Genomic DNA, 21530 nt, shown 5'->3' on the forward strand with positions numbered 1-21530 from the left:
GGCTAATCATCAATTGTTTTTTATTGTTTTAATTTACAAATTTGCAATGGAATCCGGATCCCTCTGGAAGTAATACCTCATTTTGTGATAAACAAGCTTTGCTGTTAATTCTTAATCAAGTCCAGACTATCCTTTTTCCATCCTTACTCTACAAACAAAGGACTTATCCCGGTTTAAGAAGTTTACAATCTCAATATCGTCTCGTCCGACGCGGATCGCAACAAGTACACTCAGCCTTTTCCACTATTGGGAATAAATACTTTGTTGATCGATACCATTTTTTTTAAATTGTGCCAAGTACTTCCGCTTAGCCCCCCCCCCCCTCCCAAACCAAAACCCCACTTGAGCATGAACAATTGTCGCTTGTGCTAAAAGTTACATGCTAAACAACGGCAGCACACTGAAAAATTCTAGTAAATTTAGGACACTCAAACTCTTGGATCCAGATCCAAAAACAAAATTAGGCAGATATCTGTCTCAAATTAAAGGAGAATTTCACCAACAAATTCAGACCTAAATATAATTTGATCCGGATTTAGGTTACATTTGTACTAAATACTGTTTGCAAAACAATAAATATCCGAGTGTTGTTCATATAAGAACATAACTATTAGTAATTATCATAATTATTGTTATAAGAACTTTGGACAAGTGCTTACCTTTATTTGATTTCGCAATATCTTCTCCGAAAAGAAACAGGAAAGGTCAGAAATCAGGTAGAGGTTAGCCAATTCTTCTAACTATGGAATTTGTACTCAATAATATTTGATAATTGTTTGCAGCTTAATAAAAACTAATTTGTACAAACCAATCAATGTTAAGAAAACTGATTTGGGGAAAAGAAGCAAAGACAAGTACATTATGAATTTGTGTGTGAGTATTCTGTATAAGTTGGCCCACACGTCAAGTTTTCTCTTTCTATTTAGAAATTGGAGACAGCGACAGAGGATAGTTGAAATGCAACTCTCGCAACCTTTTAATGTCAAGCGTAGGGAAGAATATAATTGGCTGAGGAAGAGAAGACGCGAAGTGAAGGGGAAGGATCTCGACTTTTCCGAGTTATTCCGTTAATTAGCACTTTGAAGGGTCACGAAAGTAGATGGAAGGTCCCATTGTGTGGAAAAAGTGTTGAATTTGGCTCTGATGGAGTATTTGAAGGAGGGGGATGGGATGAGTTCTCTCGGAGTACCCGTTGACTGAGAGAGGAGGCTCGAGGAGATCATATCTAATTATGTAAGGCATTACAACTTTTTATTATATCTACCAAGATCATGGAAGTATAATTAATTTCAGGAATACTTTTCACAGGAGTCGTAGAGTGCAAATTCATACCCGCGTTTTTCTTCTTGGACATCGATGAACTCGGATAAGAGTGAATTCAAAGCACAATTGAATTATTTATTGATAAATAATCATGGTCCTTATTGAAACTTAATTACTTGTTACCTAATAATAAGTCTTAATATTAGATTACATTAATTATCATTTGATTTTGTGATGATTTGATCATTCCTAATTTATTTTCTTATTATTCAAAGTTTGTGAGAGTTGCATTTCAACTATCCTCTGTCGTTGTCTCCAATTTTGAGATAGAAAGAAAAAGTAAGACGTCTGGGCCAACTTATACAGGACACCTTTTTTGTGTTTGTGAGCTAGATAACCCCATTTGTAATGATCATGGGATGTCTCTGTTTATGTGGATGTCACTCTAAGGACTATATACATACGATAAATAAAGTGTATTAAGCTTTTTAAATCTGGAAAATTCGGCATATTTTTTTATGGTCTGCAAAAGTACAATTATCTGAAGCCGGTTCAGGTCTTGCATCTTTTCGGATCATACAAATTTACTTATACCATACCCACGACCTTTGGATCTGGATCTTATCATAGAAAAATAAATATTACTTTAATAGTGGATATTATACTGTCAATTCAAGTCCTTGATTAATAAAAAATAGTATAAAAACCAAAATAGAATAAATACATTAAAATAAATGAAAACAATTGACAGAAAAAACATAGTAGCTTACTTTATTTCAAAGAGCTTGATTTGTTAAGGGACTTACATACATAAATTACATCAATTCCAAAGATTTTATTCATTTCAAACAAAAAAAAAAGAATATTCCGAAAATATGATCCAACAGTTTCTATTAAATGTTATTGACGCTAATGGCAATGACAACCTCAATCCAGCCAAGAAATCGACTGCAGGGCCCATTTGGATTACCAAGTATTTTATTATATATGACCTGCCTGTATGTATGATTAAAAGAAGCCAAAAAACAAACAAACGTGGAAAACTTGATCATTTGAAGAATGTTTTGTAGTAGAGCAGCTTAGCTATCATGACGTTTTATTAGATTAGTTATGAGCAGCTATGAGAGGCAGGAACAAAAAAACAAAACAAATCCAACTGCGTATGTACATAAGAATTAATCTGATGCTCATCCTTAATTCTACTCCGAGTCGAACAGGGACTTACACCAATAACTCCCTATGCAAACCTTAGTTGTTACTCTATGTCATTGTTGCGTCTTGACGAGGGAGAGACACAAGCTTATTTATAATAGGAGAGATCCAGGATAACCAAGAGACATGAGGAGAAGAATTCACGTGGAGGAATAATGTAACACTGTTTATAAGATCATGTGTATTCTAACTATACTCTAATATATTTACAAAAGACGAGACTATTTATAATACGTAAAACATAGGACTTATAATACATAGACGAATATACAAGAAGATAAAAACATGTAAGGAAATGTTAAATACATAACAGTCATTCACGAGGACACGCTCTCGTCCTTACTTTATATTGACATGTTCTCTCCTGAAGAATTTAAGAATAATGATTACAGCTTAGAAAAAAAAAAAATACTCTACATAATACCAGCAATAAAAAAATCTATTATACATTAAGGTAATACTTTATACAACTCTAAGCATAGCCTGTCTACGTTATTGAATTATTCCTTGATGGCGTTGATAGGACTTGCCTTCATTGTCTGTTAGTATGTTTGTTTGTTTTTTTATAAATAGTCCTAGACAAAATAGAATTAAGGTTTGGCGAGTTAGAGGTCTACAAATCCTTCGATGATGACTTTGTATGCCAGTCTCATCCATAGAGTCGTAAAATATATAACCTTAGACGAGTGCAAGAACTTTTTGTTGTAGTTGCAACTTCAATAGTATTCGTTACTTTCCAAGGCTGTTATCATTGTTCTTTAGAACATCTATGTATGAAGTGCATGTGATAAAAAATGGCAAAGAGGATTTGTGAGGAATTTATAAGTGGAAATCCTTGTTGGACTCGGAGGAGAACTGAGAATTGATATTGGAGTAGCTCCAGTTTATGTCAAAGTGGGATTTGTTTTCATTTCCTTCATCTCACAGTTACTTGCAAACAATCTAATCAAACGTCATAACAGCTAAGCTCCTTTTATCTCAAACAATCTTCGAATTTTCAGTGTTACCACGTTAATTTTCTCGGTTGTTTTTACATATCGCAAGGTCATGTTTTTTTTTGTTTTTAATAACTCTACTCCTCAACACCATCAAGGAAGAATTCAAGATGGGTTTATGCTGACGGCGTGTTTACAGGGGGTGGGCAGAAAGGGCTGTGGCCGCTCCCCAAATTAAGGATTTTTTGTTTTTACTAGAAATCTAATATTAAATTCTTTTTTTTAAATTTAATATTTAAAATTTAATCTTCCATGAATAGCAATGGATTTTGAATTTTTTTTCCAAACATCAAACTTAATTCTATGAGCAAAGAAATTGATCTTTGAAATTATTATTTTTTTTTTTTTTTGTGAATACGAAAGGATTTTTGAAAATTCTTTTCAAAACATTTTATTTTACAAGTGGTAACATCACAAAAAAAGGTTGAGAATCCCTGGAATAGATAGTTACGGACTGGTCATAACTACGACGAATTTAGAATCCTCCTCTGTGAATTTCAATTCACATAGCTTTTCGTAAATAGTTTCCATGATATTCAGCAGGAAAGAAGAATCTGGAACTTTTTAACATTCCAAAGCAATTAATCATAATGTCGTTTCGAGTTTTAAAAATGACGATAATTCTGCTCCCTCTACAAAATGCTTGAAACGCCCTCTGTGACTCTTATTTTTACTTCTTCTTAGAAGTAAGTCCATCAATATTAAAAGGAGTATATCTCTACCTATATGCTCTTTCGTATATTGAAAAAAACAACTTAAGGGCCAAGGATGAAACACTTGTGCAAAAGAGTAAAAATATTTTATTTTTGTAAGTTTTGAATCATCTGTTCCAAGTCAGGGCCTTTTGTATGTATACCTACTTATAATATACGAAAGTGTTGAATATTGATAAGAAATATGTACAAGGATGTGTATTAGACTGTCCCCTTTTTAAGGGATCCCCCCCCCTGTACAAAGATCTTTAATTCTAGTATTTAGTGATAATTGTGAAACTCTAAGAAGGAAGGTCACAAATAATTGAGCACATTTACAGCCTTTCAAATGATTAACCACAAAGTGCTCAATATTTTTAACTCATACACCGGTTACTAAAAAATATAAAAAATACAATTTTTGACTCATAACATCATATTTGGGACGGTACAATAAGCATAAAAATGGCCAATTTTTACGTAAATATTAGTACTGGGATGATTCAAAAAAAAATCCTGATGCCAATTCCCAGGCAATTCAATAAAAAATGACCAATTCCGATTCTTATACATATATTATGAATAATAGTTACAAATGTTATTTTTTTTTTTTTTTTTAATTTCAAAAACCAGTGGCTATTCCCAAAAGATTTTTTTTTTCAAGAATAAAATTTGAAAATCCACACCTTTTCACAAAAAATAATATTTTTTGTAAAAAAAAAAAAAAATCAAAATCCCTGTTATTCGCAAAAAAATTAATTTTTGGAGAAACATTTCCAAAATTCACAGCTGATCAAAAAAAATTGGGGGGAGGGGGTGGAGGCTATTTTTAATCATAACTTTGAAAAGTAATAGATAATTAAATAACTGAAATAAATAATTTTCGAAATCGGATTCGTAAATTAAATATTATTTTCGTGATGGAGATCCTGACTCCAGAAAAAAACATCTGATTCTCCGATTCCCAATTCCAACTCCGATGAATTCTCTTTGATGATTTTGACCAGAAAAAGTTTTATGCAGAGAGCAAAATATTCGCCCCAATAGGGGCCACTCTAACTTACTACAATAGATCAATTTCTTACCTATTAAAGGGATATTGATCAATTTTATTATAGATTGAAAAGACGTTCTTCACTTGTTCACAATCAAAAAACTTATTTTTGTAGGTTGGAAAAGAACGGATAATATTATTTATTTGATAATAATATTGTATTCAACAGATGCTTGAGATAATAATTTTTTTTTTTTAGCTTTTATATTTGTTTATGATTCATTATGGTTTAGTTTATGTATAGACGTGCAATGATACATATTCACAAAAATCTAAACTATAAAAGATATAATTCCAACTTTAATCCATAAAATTGCATCAGGACTAAAGTTGAATAGATCTAAAAAGACAAAAAAAAAGGCTGCAGTTCTACCAAACTAAGCCAAATAAAATTTGTCAGTACTAAGAGCAGTTCTTAGCATTCTCTTTTGGATACTATAACAGTTGAAATGAAGTAGTTTCTAACTAAGTCACTTTAGGTGTTGAAGTATGATCCTAACCTCTTTTAAAGAGACGAACTACCTGAAATTTAAATTAGGAGATGTGGGAATAGAAATTATTATTATACGTTTGAGATATCCTTCATTATTTTCATCCTTTTTATATTCTTCAATCCTAGCTAGGAGTGAAGAAAATAAAATAATAGCCAAGACCATAGGATTAAATTCAACATTTTTATAACAAAATATATTTTCGAGTATCCTTTTCGCTCGGTGCAGCTAACTTCTCAAACTATATTTCCTATTTTGTAACAATTATAAATTCGAAAACTGAGTATGCCAGTGAGACACTTAAAACAGCTGCTTGTTGGACCAGTTTTGAGTGTATTTATCTAATGATATTTTTTTTTTAGAGAAAATATTTATTCATTTATTTTTAGAATGGACTTTTTCTCTTGAAAAGGACCATATTTCATTAAATGACTTTATATATATAGGTATGTTATATATAAGTTAACTTTTTTATATCCTCTCCCCTACACACATAAAAAAATGAGTATAAGATAAAACTTTTACAAAGTCTATTATTGACCAAATCTAGCGCACATGGGAATTGAAAAATAGCAGGGGTAGGAAAAATTCCTTAGTGTGCAATTCCTAGTCGTGTCTCTAGTCTTTGACTAATTTATTAATCAAGTCCTGTTCAAGTTCTTGAATATCCCAAATGGAAATGAATCTTGAGGGAAAGTAGTTTTTTCTCTTATAAAATATATTTGAAATAGAATATACAGTGAAAAATTGAAATGACTATGCAAAAGTATTTACAATCCTAATATAGGTACCTCTTGGACAAAAATTGAAACGATTGCGATATTATGTATTAAAAGTGGTCTAATAATATATAAAGTATCAAATCATACCTTTTTAGTTCAAGTCAGTTCTTAAGTTCTTTGATTGTGCGATCCATTCGAGTCAAAAGTCTTCTAAATGTTGATTCGTGACCAATTTGAGTTGCAAATCTTGTCTTCCCACTTCTTCCACTTAAGCCAGATTATAAGATACCACAAAAAAATCTCTCCATTATAAAACAAATATAGTATAAAATAAATAATTAAGGACTTTCGAAAAAATTTCATTATAAACGAATATCTGTGTTGTGTACAAAGTGCGACAGGAAAATTTTCCGTATCATTAAAATTAAGTTTTTTTGTGCTAATGTAGGTTTCAGGTGACATCTCAAGCAATTTTCCCATACATACGTTGTTTTTCTTACGTGTTGTTTTGATTTAATCAAAATCGAACAAAAAATGAGTGAACAGGAATTAAAAAGGCTTAGGATTTCGGGTCTTCTCGACACGGATGTTGATCCAAAAATAATTAAAACATTGTCAGTGTGACCGCGAGGACCAGAACATCAGGGTGGCCAAGGAGAATGTGGAATGAGTCAAAAAGAAGGTAGGAAATGGTTTGAAGCGGGAAGAAACATTTTTCAAGTCCCCTGAGGCCAAGATCAAGGAAGATCCAATAGCATCAATGCGCCGCTTGGCTGACGAGTTCAACGTGGACGACATCACCATTAGAAAGGCATTCCATGATGATCCCAGCCTTAAGTGCTTTGTAAGGACTAAAAGAAATATCCTCAGCGACAGGATGAGGGCCTTAATGTTTGAGAGATGCAAAAAGTCCTTATTATATGAAGAGACATCCGTTGACAGTGAAGATCTCCACAGTCGACCAGGTTTTGAACGGCAGAAACGACAGATTTAAAATACTATCCCCTGAGGAAGTCCAGGGCACCTTCAAGACAAAACATCCTGGCCAAATAATGTTCTTGGGAGTCTTGGCCTCTAATGGGAAGAAAATGGATCCCTTCTTCTTCAAGCTCAATAAGAAAATTGGGGCTGCGGCCTACTATAAGGTCCCTGAGGTGGAAAATCTTGCCCTGACTGAAGGCTTACTATACTGAGAACAACTATATGCGGACCCAAGACGGAGCCCCTAGCCATATGGCCTTGAAGACCCATAACTTCTACAAGGAACACTTTGCTGACTTCTGGGACAAGACCTTCTGGCCCTCTTCCTGTCATGATCCCAATCCCCTCGACTTCAGTGTGAGGAGCGTCTTCAGAGAGCACGGTTGGGAAAACATCACACAGAAATATGCAGGAGCTTTAGGCAGCATCAAGAAGTAATGGGCCAACAAGTCCAACGATTATATTGTTGCAACTTGCGCCAAGTTCTGACCTCGTGTAGAGGATGTGATAGAGGCGGCCGTATTGTATCATTCTATTCAAAACTGATTGCTAAAAGTTTTCCAATAACATTTTTCATTATACTTTTCTAATAAAAAGTTAGAAAGGTTTTGGTTTTGATTCTTTATCACGGAAAATATTTCCTTCTTGCACTCTGTAGGTCTGCAAATCCTAAGCAATTTTGTTGCTGAGTGTAAATTAAATGTAGAGTGTTTTAAGTCTCTATGGCTCTTTCTGCTATTCTTTCATTCTTGAGGAGATAACATTTAAAGATAAATGGGTAACTATGAGGTGTGTGTTCATAAATAACTACTGAGAGTAACAATAAGCATTTGTTAAGGAGTTATAATTATAAGTTCTTATTGGAGTAGAATTAAGGATCAACATCTGACTTATTCGTTTGCAATTACTATGTACAGGCGTAGTGTGATTGTATTTATTTCCTGTCTCTCACAGCTGCTTGCAGTTAATCTAACAAAGCCTCATGACAGCTAAGCTGCTCCTCTACCAAACATTCTTCAAATTGTCAAAGTTACCAACTCATTTTTTTAGTTACTTTTATTAGGTCATACCAGCTGGTTATATATAATAAAACTCTAGCTATGCTGAAGGCCATCTGAGAGTAACACTGAAGATTTGTGGGAGAGTTATAGGTGTTAGTACATGTTGGACTCGGAGTAATTCCTATTTATATCACTGCTATACACGGGGTGGGATTTGTGTTTATTTCCTTCCAATCATAGCTGCTTTCAGATGATCTAATGAAACGTAATGATATTTTAAGTGCCCCTCCCCCAAACATTATTCAAATTGTCAGGGTTATTAATTTTTTTTAATTTTTAAATTAGGCTCTATTTAAAATTATCAATATAATTCTATCAACAAAATAAAGATTAAAATAATAATTAAATAGATCAAGAGGGATTGCGATAAAATTAAATATGAATAAACCTTCTAGTTTAAAATTAACCCTCAGGATCAAAGTCCAGCCCTTCTATATTAAAACATCTTATACTTTTTTACAGACTATATAAAAATATATAAATGTTTACCACCTTTAAATATGAGCACATAAATATGAAAAAGATTAAATTTAAAACAGACAAAGCAACAACAAATAAATCTTCGATTTTCTTTTCCTCATCATTCGCTATCGATATACTAAACATTAAATGGCTAAGTAGAACTTGGATGACCATTGTCGGAAAAACTTAAGAATGTTTCCAGCCCATTTCCATTCTCTATCATCGTAACGTGGATCCTTAAGGAAAAGTTTACTTATCATACTACAGAAGCAATGAAAATTTTCGTCTGAGAGTGAAAGCTGATTGGACAACCAGAAGTGAGGCAGCTACCTACGTTTGCTTTAGTACCAATTAAAGCATAGGAGACAGCCCTAGTTTCTGGGGTAGCCTTTTTCTTCCCTTCGGGAATTACAAAAAGAATGTGGGTAAATGAGTGCTGGGGAAGGAAGTCGTTTTGCAAATGCATAGATGACTGAGTTCAAAATATTTTATCTCCTTGGAGAGCAAGTTGAAGTAAATACAACTTACGGAGCAGTAAATTTCCTATCATCCTTGACAAATTAAGGGACGGACTCCATTATTACCTTTTCCCATTTTAGTGGCAGGTCAAGAAGATATGTTTGACAAATTGTCTTCTCATTATGTTCCAAGGGAGGCTAAAGAAACATCCTTCAATGTCATTACCATGTTTATTTTGACTTCTTCACATAAAGAAAGTACTTACGTTTTACAGTCCTAGTGTTAAGCGTTGATACCTTCATCAGGGTCTACTTTATAGATGTATGTATATGAGTCAATTGGACACAGATGGTTTGTTGTAAATCCTCTGGTATTTTAACTGTTGAAAGCAAGATTTGAACATTATACTATCAAATTACACAATCAAGAAGGAATTAATACATATATTAAGTATCTATATATAATGTGTAGGGGAATAACAACTTTGTTTACTTAATGTCAATGGATCCTCCTTTGAATAATTATAGGTTCTTCGTTACTTCTCATTTCATAGCCTACATATATTATTTTAATATGTTTTGTTTACTTACACGTCAAACCATTTTCTATTTCTAAATGGTTAATCAAGTAACAAACGAATTTAATCTTAGGAGCTTTTTAAAAATTGAAAGGAAGAGTTTTCAACAGTTGGCAAGTGTTAGGCAAATTAAGATAAAAAGATCATATTGCAGGTCACACAAATGAAAAATTGGATTTAATTTTAAATGGACATTAAATAATATAATGTCCTAAGAAAGTAATGGGTAGATTTTATAAGTGAATTTGATGAAATAGAAGTTCCTCTCCATGATACCAATTACGTTCATCCTGTAATGTTATAAAGTAATTGTTTACGGTAGATACGAAAAAAGTGGTAATGATTTACTTAATGAAAAGTGATGTCCTCTGGCCTCTATCCCACGGATCGCCTCCAAGTCCCCCTCCTTCCAGGAAACTTCATAATAGACAAACCCACAACTTCCTCCACATACTTTCTTTCATGAACCTCCAAAGTGTTAATTGTCCAAATATCCCAAAAGTATGACGTGCGGACAAACTTTTAAAATGTACTCAAAGTAATTGACGTATGAATATTTTTATTTATACATATTGGCATTTAACTGTAATTTTTTCGCGAATTCTTTTTAAAGTTTGCATCCAGACTGGTTGTGGCTATATTCATACATTACCAAATCAAAGTGCTCATGAATGAGTTAAATACGATATTTATATTCCAGCACATTCGTCTTAGAGAAAACAGACTCGCACAACCACGTTGATTTGAGCATTCCACAAACACTGTTTTAGAAGCTCAAATCTTCGTTGAAATCCAAATTTATAATTCTTCAGTTGAAGAGGATGACAACTTGAATACGTTCTTCATTTTATCATTTGATTTCATCTTAATCAACTCGATTTGCAGTCCAGCAATATTTGCATTTTTTCACAAATTATGGAACTTTACAAATACATCATTTAGCATATTTGAAAACCAGATGAAATTTACCATCATATTATTGAAATCTTTTATCTATGTTTTGCCATTTATTTTTATCTTAATATTGTCAAAATATAATTTTCGCAGTCCGGCTCGCGAGCCACCTTGTGATAATCCTGCTTTTTTTTAATGTATCGTCTTATTAAAGCAATTTTGTTCCTTTCTTGACGAATCAAAGATAAAACTATTTCTGACAAAGACGGGGAAAAATGTAATACAACGAAATAGGACAAAACCAAACAAAATTAACACTACCTCTAGGGCTGTATTGGGCCTTCATACAGGACTTATAATCTGCTCCATCCCTGTTATCGGGTGAGTGAAAATTGCTCTAAATTTAATAGGTACATGACATTGTTATTATTAAAATTATAATAAAATATCTCAGTTTACCGCTTGAAATATTTTAACAAAACTTTGAAGTATCTTTCTTGCATGACAATAATTTGCCTTTATTCATAATTTAGGGCTAATTAAAGGTTTTTTTATTCTTTTAAAAATGGGATCCTTGATGGTTTAGATTAATAAATGATGACGTCAATGACCTATATCCATTATTAAGGGACGGTATTTGTGTCTTATTTGGACGTCAAAGTTTTGGAACCCGCCTTCTTCATTCTAACAAAGGGAAATTAAAGATAGAGATAATTTCGATACAGTTCGGTGTAGTAAGGCTGGAATAGTTCAATGTCCTCAGTCTGTAGCAACGACCATCAGCTATGGAAAGTGTAGAAACAAAAATACAGTAAACCCTTAAGATACGAGCGCTACAACATTTTTTTAGATATGAGCTTGTGTACGGAACGTGAGAGCCCCATTAAGGTTAATTTTATATAGTTGTTTATTCCCCCCCCCCCTTTCATATCTCAAGGTATTATTCTATATACTATTTTATCTCTGGGTATAAAGGTATGCTACATATAATTTTAACGTCAGTTAAAAGAAAGAAGCTGATTGGCTAACTTTCTATTACACCATCGCAGTCAATCACAGTTGAATAACCTTTCTCTAACCGATTATTTACAAGCATATTTATACGTTATACTATACTTTATATATCAGCTGATATTTTTTCTCCATGATTCACGCAAATTTTGGCCTATATGCATTTCTTTCTTTATGGAAGTACATTTTTTTACACATCTCCACAGTTTTAAGGGACACTTGATTTACAGCTCCTCAGTAACAACTTGGATTAATCATCAGTGATGTCCAAGGCTAAAAAAAGTCATTTTATTTATGGATTTTTCTATAATAAACAATACAAACATATTGCATAGCTATACTTTACGTGAATCACGTTAAAAATAGATTTGTAATTACCCCTACAAATTGCAGTACATTCATATGATTCCCAACATGAAGAACAGGGGATTTTCATTCGTTTCTTTTCATATAATAATGAAGAGCTCTTGTACCAGGTACATAATCAATTACTCGCGGGGATTTTGGTTATAATACTTATACCTCTCTAAAACATCATCAGGACTTATGTATTTTTTGTGGTCAGCAAACAATTTGTCTACCAATGACTCTTATTAATGTTCTGAAGGTTTATTAGTTAAACTAGATATGCAGCATTCTCCTACTATTAAATGAAGAATCGCCCATCAAGAGTATAAGACATCATTGTCTAACTTACATCCCGGCCCACGAGTTATACAGGTGAACTGATGGGCCCAGACAGGTTAATTTCTCCGTCCAGATAACCTGCACTACCCGTGTGTTAAGGTATATTTTGGAATCTTAGAAGGGTTCTCAATGCTGAAAGAGAAGTGACAGGAGATAAATTTAACCTCTCTTGGGGCCTAGAAGTTCATCTGTATAACCCTTGGGCCGGGGGGAATTAGAGCATATTAGAAGGGATTATTCGACAGTTTGATTGTCCGAATATAATATAATTGCAATGAAATTGTACATGATTATATTGGCTTGCAATCAAATTACTCACAATTAGATTGCTTGCAATCAAATTGCTTCACGATGATATTACCAATAGGAATTTTGTCTCACAATGATAATGTACACCATTTTACCAAGCAACAATTTTGTCTGCAACCTTTTTACGACAATCATTTTACAGATAAACATTAAATTAGATATTTTCTAATATGTAGTGTTATTCTTTAAAATCAGATGTGGACCTGCATTTCAGTTGTTTAACACAATGAAAAAGAAGGCTGCCAATTCATCGGTATTACCCGCATTGCTCTTTTAGTTCTATATATATATTCTTTCGGGTCGGGGGGAGAGAAATGGAGAATTGGACCACTGTGTAACTAATCAACAAAACCTTTTCAATATGAAGCATATCAATGGTCTTCAATATATTTTAGTTACAAATGCATGCTTCTTACATCAATGAAACACACTTTTCTAAGTGCATGAAATCTATGGAAACCGAAGGATATACAGGTTATTATTTTACGTTATAAGCAATTATACTTTTATCCCTCCAACTGGTTTCCATTTGGAAAAATAATCAAAATGAATTAGAAAGCGCATACATCAGGGATTATACAGTCCACCCGGTGACTTGTTGTCACATATTCAGCCATTCGGACAAACATAAACACACACTTTGCTTTATTCATAAAGATAAAATATAGTTGTACGTTGTTCATAAAGAGGAGGCTTTGAAAGTTCTTCTCAGCATTTACCATTCTTTAAGAGAACTAGCTTAGCAAAAAAAAAAACTACAGACTGTCACACCATCCTGTTAATAATATATACATTTTTTAGTTTACTCATGCCCTTTCGAATTAGTTTAATCAAACTATTAATATACAGTATTGTTCAGGTGAATTTGAACCATCTTTAACAACATCCTGAACAATAAGGAAAGCATTGAACTTATTTGTTTCAATTTTAAAGTGAGAGGTTGAGGCTTTAAGCTAGTTACTACACTTTTAATTCAATACAAGTATCTATAATGGAGGAGCCCACTAGGAACACCATCACCGAATTTGCTTGCGGAGAACACAGCCCACCGTACAACAAAAAGATGCTCAGATATCCAAATAGCACTGTCTACTATCTAAAATTGTTTCAAGAAGAGAAGAGGTGTTATTTTGACAACCCCACATCTGGCCTCTAACCCCCCTCCCTAAATGAATCCAATGCGTTACGAGGGAGCCAATTTCAAACATATTCAATGATTTTTTTTTTTTTTAATTATTAGAACTTGTAAATAAAATCTCAAACTTCTTCTTGCTTCTCTTTTTGATGTGAATGCAGTTAAAAGTAGTCTGGATTTACCTGAACGACCCTGTAATTCATGCGGTTGAATAGCATTGCAATATTCTTATTTTAGGTTGTATATAGTTATTATTCTTAAAAATACTGGGTACATTTATTGTTTTATTGTCTCTTTAAAAAAGGAAATTATGTTGGCACACCCTGTATATTGTGTATATGAATCTAAATTAATTGATCAACACGCCACTGACTGAAATATGTGATGATGTCATTCAGCAAAGTCCATAGTAATGAGACGTTTTTGTGTCTTGTTCTGACGCGTCTTCAAGACTTGGTGCGGGACGTCAAAATTTTGGGACCGAAGGTATTTTTTTGTGTGTGGGGGGAATTGATAGTAAAGGATATTATGGAGAATATTCAAACGACTACACGATACGAAATTTTTTTTTGCCTGCCTCCGCCTTCTTTTCTTATTTCCTGTATATCATGTGTATAATATTTTCTGAAGTGTAAGCCATATCAAGAGGGTGCTTGATTCTTTTTCCTTACTTGTGGCTTGTATGACACACACGCTTTCTTTAAGGAGAGAAGACCCCTTTTAAGAAGTCTCAAATATCAAACACTACAGTATTTAATTGTTCCTTTTACTTACTTAAGTAATGAATTTTCTTCATTTTTCTTTAACAAAAATCCATTAAACAAGGATCTGAGAGTATCATTTTATCATCTTCCAAATCATTCAGCAGCACCCTGGTGCATCCTCACTTTAAATTCTATGAATAAAGTCCACGATTCAAAACACCCTGGCGAATCCTCACTTTAAATTCTACGAACAAAGTCGAAGATCCATAACAACGACTGTTCGTAGCTCCTTTTCTCCACATCTTCAATCCCATAATCAACATCATGAGGATGGAGATAACTTAGATACGATCCTTGAGGAAGAGCCTTCTTCGCGACATCCCGTCTCAGTGGATGAAAATATCAGTCAACCAGGACCAGTTCATTATACCACGAGTATACCTGTACAGGAGCCTGTGACGTCATCATCCACTATGAATAGAAGTATGGCCTTTGTCGGATCCGGGAGTCCTCCTAGGTATGTGTGCTTTGTTTTTGATGTGCATATTATGATTTAGGAAGATGAGAATTAAGGAATTAGGTAAAGTATGTGATTAAAGTCATTCCCACTTCCTCGACTTCTCACTTTTATTGTATTGTTTTTTTTTTCATTGATTTCCTTTTTTACTTTACAATCAATTAATGATTCCTTTTTCTTCTATTGTTTCTTCTTGTGAGAGTCGCACAGACTTACTAGTACTTATACAGAGTGCGGCAACATAACTTCCTTTTTTCAAAAGCCCATAAAACATTTTTTTATTTAAAAAAAAAAATTGGATTTATTTATAACAATAATACCCATCTAAAGATTTGGTTTTACACATTATTTTTATCTTTTAGTTTCTCATTAAATAACTTTTATATTCATGGGTTTTAGAGGAGGAATTGTTTTATAAAAAAAGATGCAAAATTTAATTCACGACATATCTTATATCATAACTGTGGATAAAAAAGCTTTCAAATGTATGTTTTTCAGATACCCAGGCAAATTGCACTTACTATTTTATAAATTTTGCATTACATTGAATTTAAAAAAATAGATTTTAGCTCTCTATCCTAATTATCCGTTGAGTTATTTGCGAATTTGCGAAATTGAATTTTGCAAATTTAAAATTATAAAAATGGATAGAAAAATCGTTTTTTGTACATATTTTAGAAATTGGAGAAATTAATTTATTTTCATAAACACACGATTGTAACTCCAGAGTTAAATTTCCGTGAGTTTCATTTTATAAAATTATCTGTCAAACCATTTTTTGGGAACATTTATTTTTTATGTGCAAAGGCATGTTACTAACTATTCTGACTGTATTTCCAATAATGAAACTACGCCTATTCCGCTTAAACTTTTACAGGTTAATTACCACCTATTATAAAAAAAGGAAGTCTTACTATTTTTGGGTCGCATAATTAATTTTTGGTTAATAAAACATTCTCCATTCTAAACTGAGATATGGACTAATGGTTATTTGCTTTCATAAGCTTGAGTTTATGACTCATCTAAGATGGTCGACATTGAGAATAATGTTGTCACATGATTAAAAAATATTGTTCAGAAATCTGATGACATCATTCATATATTTCATCAACAACGATAATGACTACAATAAATCAATAATCTCGAACAACTATATATTGAGTAAATTTAGCTCATAAGACTTGCAAACTAAGCTAAAATTAGGTTAAGAAAAAAAAGTTATGAGCGTTTTTTGCTAGATGTATTTAGTGAGCTATATTTCAGGATTAATACATTACATCAAAAAAAGCTTAAAGTATGCTTAAAGGTTAAGTGTACACTTAAAAAAGTTCATTTATAGTTTTGTGTTTGATGAGCCCAGTTGTGTGTTTCAGCGTTCCAAAATGGAAGTAAACAAAGATCAAATTCGATACATTTCTCAGTATTACTACGATCAAGGTGAAAAGGCGGAGGTCCTTAAAAAATATGCATCTCCAAGGATATTTGTCCCATTTTGTAATTTTTAAGTGATCCCAATTTGAAATATTAAAAATCTCTACTCGTCGCGAATGGATCGCTTTAAGGTTTCGATCCTGGTACCTTATTCCCAAGGAGGGAGTCCACTCTACCCCCTTCTGTAGTCTATTATTTTTCTTAGGATGAATTCTCCTCTTGTCGTCCCTCGTGGAATTCTGAATCTGAATTTGACCATCTCTTGAGATGGATGATCAAGTTAGAAGTTTCTTCCTTCAATTGCCTCGATTTTTCTTTTACGTCATGAAATTGGGAAAAAAATATGATGATGATGTTGACTATTTGCTAGTACACCCCATAAAAAATAGGATCCCAACACAATGAAACAACAATCCTTGGAGATGCATATTTCAAAATAGATCTTTTTTTTAAATATAAATTGAATATTTTTCTAAAATATAAGCTATGATATTTGTCATCACTATGTATTTTGAGTAAGTTTTTAGGGGTATAAAGAAGAGTCTCGTTTTTCATCATTTTTCAGGCTAAAAATGAAAATATATCGAGTTCAGAAGAAGATACAGAATGAATAAAAATATTTTTTAATCATAAAAAACCACTTTTACATAAGTTTTGTTAGTCTTACTTTTAATTTAGGGACTGTTGTAAGGCTAAAAAATGATTTTGAACAATGATATTCCGAATTACCATAATTCCAGATATTTCAGAATTTATATGACTGAGATAAAAACAGAGATCAGCTTTGGATTCTGCCCTTAAAACTCATTTCTACAAAATATAATCTACATTTGTATGTGAGAGAGAAAATACCGATATATGAAAATTGGGGAAAATATCTGATATTTTGCACGTTTGTATATTTGCATTGATTTATATTAATTACTTAATGCAAAAAGATTTTGAGCTTGTTTACTCTCTAACATTTTCCTCACTTTTCCAATCAGTCCTTTCCTTAATATACCAAAGAGCTGCTCTTATCTAATTGATTTATTGACAAATCAAATACAATCTCTTCAATGGGATTTATTTTCACCAATTCTATTTCTCTCTGTCCTACATATTTATCCCCCCCCCCAAATGTTATTAATAAAGATTATACAAGCTTCTTCTGACTCGATATTTTTTTATTTATTTTTGCACTGAAAACTTTTTATCTTTTGTGTCCACATTAATAGATAATATAATTGTACCTCCGATTTTCCTTTCAGAACACCTCGAGTTGCGAGGCCCCCGTCTGCCCGTAATCCTTCCAATGGATCTCATTATATCTATGATCCAAATAATGGTAACACCTCTATTGCCTTTCAAAATGGAAGTAATGCTTTGAGACCCCCTTCACGCGCAGCCTCTGTTGTGACGCTGAGTGGAAACTGTTCACGCAATCTCACGATCCTGCAGTTCATTATGAATTTCATTCTTCTCACTGCGAGTCTCATACTCATTGGAACTGGAGCGGGTCTCATGGGCTTTTACAGGTATGAAGGTTCTTTAAAACCAAAATACATATTATACGTTATTATTTAAAAAAAAATTGCAATAGGATTCACATGCTGGACATGATTTCTGTAGACTTTCTTATCGTTCCTCTGGTCCTGGTTGTTGGAGGGGTTTTCACGCTCCTAACATCCAATTTTGGATTTTATGTGGCCGTCAAAGGTGATCCTTGCCTTCTCATAACGTATTCCGTGTTCCTATCAATTCAATTTGTTATTCTCATAATGGGAATCGTTTCATCAGTGCGCCTACTCTTTGACATCCAAGCAGGCCTTTACAACATTGACGTCATTGCGGATCTACGACATTATGAAACAGATTCTTGGGTTCGATACAAATGGGACACACTTCAGAGTAAGTATATTTTTTGTTACCGCTCTACTTTTAAAATGGATACAAGTTTTTTATAGGTGAATACTCATGCTGTGGAGGCTATCGTTGGGGACACGGCTACATGGATTGGAAGGGAACAGACATGGGAGCACGCAAAAACTCTGTGCCTGATTCTTGCTGCTTAAATATCTCTCCCCAATGTGGAGCCAATGTTTTTGACATTACGGATCCACGGAAAGTAATTGGCAAAATCCATATCCACGGATGTCTTACAATCATGTTTACTCGACTCGAGACGCATGTTCAACTGATTTTGATTGTATTTGCAGTTGTGGGTGGAATATTAGCAATCATAGAGCTTCTAGGGATCGTCATGTCATGCTGTATGGCCTCTTCAGCTGCAGAGCAGAGATCCCATTGGGAAGGATCCACCAATAATGACTTTCATGATTTGCCTTCTACGCGTCCTGTTACTCCTTCGCCAATGGATGTTATGATGACAAGTCAACATGAAACTGCCTTTTGAAAATACGCCAACGATTATGTATTTAATTCTAACCTGATGCCATAATAAGAATGACTCCTTTTAGCTATAATATTTATAATCGCATAATGTATTCAAATTTGACAAAGTTTGTCTCCGTTTTGAGGATGAATGCAGACAAAATATATATCTTTACGATTTGGCCTTATTCGCGCGTAATTAAGTCTATCAGATATCCTTTATGGAAGTGAAATAATAATAACAAACATAAAAGCATTAATAGTCTTCCTAAAGAAAGGAAAATTCGGACTCCCAAAAAGTATTCTAACAACAAACTCCATTTCTTTGTAGAATTAATCATCTCGTGTCTGGCTTTCTATTCCTCTTTCAACACTCAGATCCTCCATTAATTTATGGAGTATGGTATTAGTAATAAAAGCAGACTTTTATAGCAAAAAATAATCTATTTTGTATTTTGCCTAATTAGTATTTAAAAAAAAGATTTCCCCCTTCTTTTTGTAACTTACTTTTGGGACGTGGATTAATATCCATTTGCAAATAATATATTGAGAGAAGAGAAAATGATATATATTTTTAAGCGTGCGAGGATAAAATTGTTCAATCTACATTCAATTTGCTTCTAGTAAAGATACTGTAATGAAACAAGTAATGTACTTATTAATGGAGTGAAAAAATGTATTACCCCGCCAGCCAGACTTGACGTAAGGAAGATACATTTGGCTTCTTTATCCCTGCGTCCACTATAGGTATATGTAGCAGAATATATTTGGTAGATTTATAGAAGATATTCTTTTTACATGTGCACATTCTCTTGTAGTTACTCGATACTTAGACGTTCTCTCCTCAAGAATAAAAAAGAATAGTGACAGCTTGAGAACACAAATGATTATGACTTGATGAGACAGGGAGTACTTTATCTCGTTGCTAAACCTCATCTAAAGTCCCGTTCATTTCTTTAATTTTATATAAAGTACTCCCTCATTTTCTTTTTTAATATTAGTTGAACTAAACGCCTGTAGTGCTCACTTTTGTTTCTCTTCACCCTGGATGTAAGGATTTATAAGGACATAATCATTAAGCCTTAATTAATTATTCAAGTTTTGAGGCCTTTTAATTAGGATTTCCCTTGATTTCACACATAGCTTCTTATCATTATCATACAGCAGACTAAAGGTCCTACACCAAATAAATTTATAAGTATTGATGACTATCCAGTTTCCTCAGCTGCTATGGACTTCCTTCTCTACTACATTCAATTATATTAACCCTGATTAAGTATTTGCTTGTGCACATTCTAGAATGTGAGTAACCATGAGGATTTGTTGCTGTTGGACTCAGAGTAGAATTGGGGATCGGCATCCGAGTAATTATTGCCAATTTCTTTGTGTATTTCATTTTCTATTTGTCACAGCTGATTGCAACTGATCTAATCAAACGTTATGATAACTAAGTGCTCTCATCTATAACATTCTTCAAATTGTCAGAGCTACCAACAACCATAAAATATACACCATTTTCATCTCCAGTTATTACCTTTGTCTTATTATGAGTTATAATCGAAAACTTTTATTTTTTTTTAATGGACACTTCGTGAAATCCCTTCTTTTTCTTTATACTAGTCCAACATACGACTGTTTTTCATACATTTAGACATTTATAAATACATACGGACAAGCTCGGCTTGATTAATAAGGATAGAAGCTATCTAAAAATTTACCTGTATTAATGATTCAACGTAGGTAGAGAACACCTTGTGAAGGTGTTAAAATTTATTGATTGTCTAGTCAGTCATTCCAGCACTTTTATGTATACACTTTTTAAGCAATATCAAAGTAAGAAAATATAAATATCTACACATTTTGACAGAAGATATTGTTTATATTTTATGTACTAATAAATATGGGACTACTCTTTGCTTAGCAAAGGACTCTTTAAACTCTTCTAGAAAAACCTCTAGGGGAGACCGGGGGCAGTTGGTACACATTTTGCTAAATGGCTCAGAATTGGGTTAACTGAGATGCACCAAAATTTACTACAACATGCCTGCATATGAGTGCTATTTTTTGATATATTGACAATGTGCGTGATAAAATGGTGAACTGTTTCACAAAGGATTCTCTTTGGCTGCTACCAAGGCCTCCAACCTCGGCCTCAAGGCCCTGCATCACTTCATGAATAAGACCTTGGACCTGCCTTCCCACTGCTGCTCGACAGAGGCCTCATCTTAATTTTGATGAGAGTTAACACATGCTCTCTTCTCGACTACGCCCATAGTAGAATAGTCGAGGGAGAAACAGTCTCTGAAAAGAATGCTAACTGTTGAGCCATTATGCTTTAAGATAGTCAACAATTTTTGGCCTCTTTTGACTTGGTTGGCCTTGATTGTTGTTGAAAACAGTTGCCAATGTCATCGTAGATAAGAGGTTTTTCTCAAGTCCGTCACATACCTCCCCACACTCCAATCGCTGATATTGAGAGTTTGAGTATACTGCCACATCG

The 21530-nt window shown here is 33.3% G+C and overlaps 2 protein-coding genes and 1 long non-coding RNA gene across 5 annotated transcripts in view; 1 reads left to right on the forward strand and 2 right to left on the reverse strand.

Moving 5' to 3' along the window:
• Positions 1 to 875, reverse strand: part of AMPdeam (AMP deaminase) — a 94815-nt gene extending 93940 nt beyond the window's left edge. For 2 of the 3 annotated variants that reach the window (XM_071887429.1, XM_071887427.1), the window contains exon 1: positions 660 to 875. The gene's annotated coding sequence lies outside the window, so the exon portion shown is untranslated. The remainder of the gene's footprint in view (positions 1 to 659) is intronic. The other variant, XM_071887426.1, reaches the window with a different exon arrangement.
• Positions 876 to 8873: 7998 nt separating this feature from the next.
• On the reverse strand, positions 8874 to 14919 carry LOC139905018 (uncharacterized). The gene is made up of 4 exons (XR_011779443.1): positions 14780 to 14919; positions 10318 to 11646; positions 9462 to 10259; positions 8874 to 9332 (listed from the first exon to the last, which is right to left on the reverse strand). It is a non-coding gene; the product is annotated as an uncharacterized lncRNA (long non-coding RNA).
• LOC121115193 (CD63 antigen) lies at positions 14749 to 19218 on the forward strand. The gene is made up of 4 exons (XM_040709382.2): positions 14749 to 15226; positions 17908 to 18174; positions 18240 to 18547; positions 18604 to 19218. The coding sequence occupies exons 1-4, from the start codon at positions 15183 to 15185 to the stop codon at positions 19050 to 19052; spliced, it is 1068 nt and encodes a 355-aa protein (XP_040565316.1). The 5' UTR covers positions 14749 to 15182; the 3' UTR covers positions 19053 to 19218.
• Positions 19219 to 21530: the final 2312 nt, after the last annotated feature.

This window comes from Lepeophtheirus salmonis, chromosome 3, assembly GCF_016086655.4.
Source record: "Lepeophtheirus salmonis chromosome 3, UVic_Lsal_1.4, whole genome shotgun sequence".
Classification (NCBI taxonomy): domain Eukaryota; kingdom Metazoa; phylum Arthropoda; class Copepoda; order Siphonostomatoida; family Caligidae; genus Lepeophtheirus; species Lepeophtheirus salmonis.

Coding starts and splice junctions, on each gene's coding strand:
- LOC121115193 (XM_040709382.2), top strand. CDS start 15,183: ATGAATAGAAGTATGGCCTTTGTCGGATCCGGGAGTCCTCCTAG. Junction 15,227..17,907: donor GGATCCGGGAGTCCTCCTAG/GTATGTGTGCTT, acceptor TTTTCCTTTCAG/AACACCTCGAGTTGCGAGGC. Junction 18,548..18,603: donor CAAATGGGACACACTTCAGA/GTAAGTATATTT, acceptor AGTTTTTTATAG/GTGAATACTCATGCTGTGGA.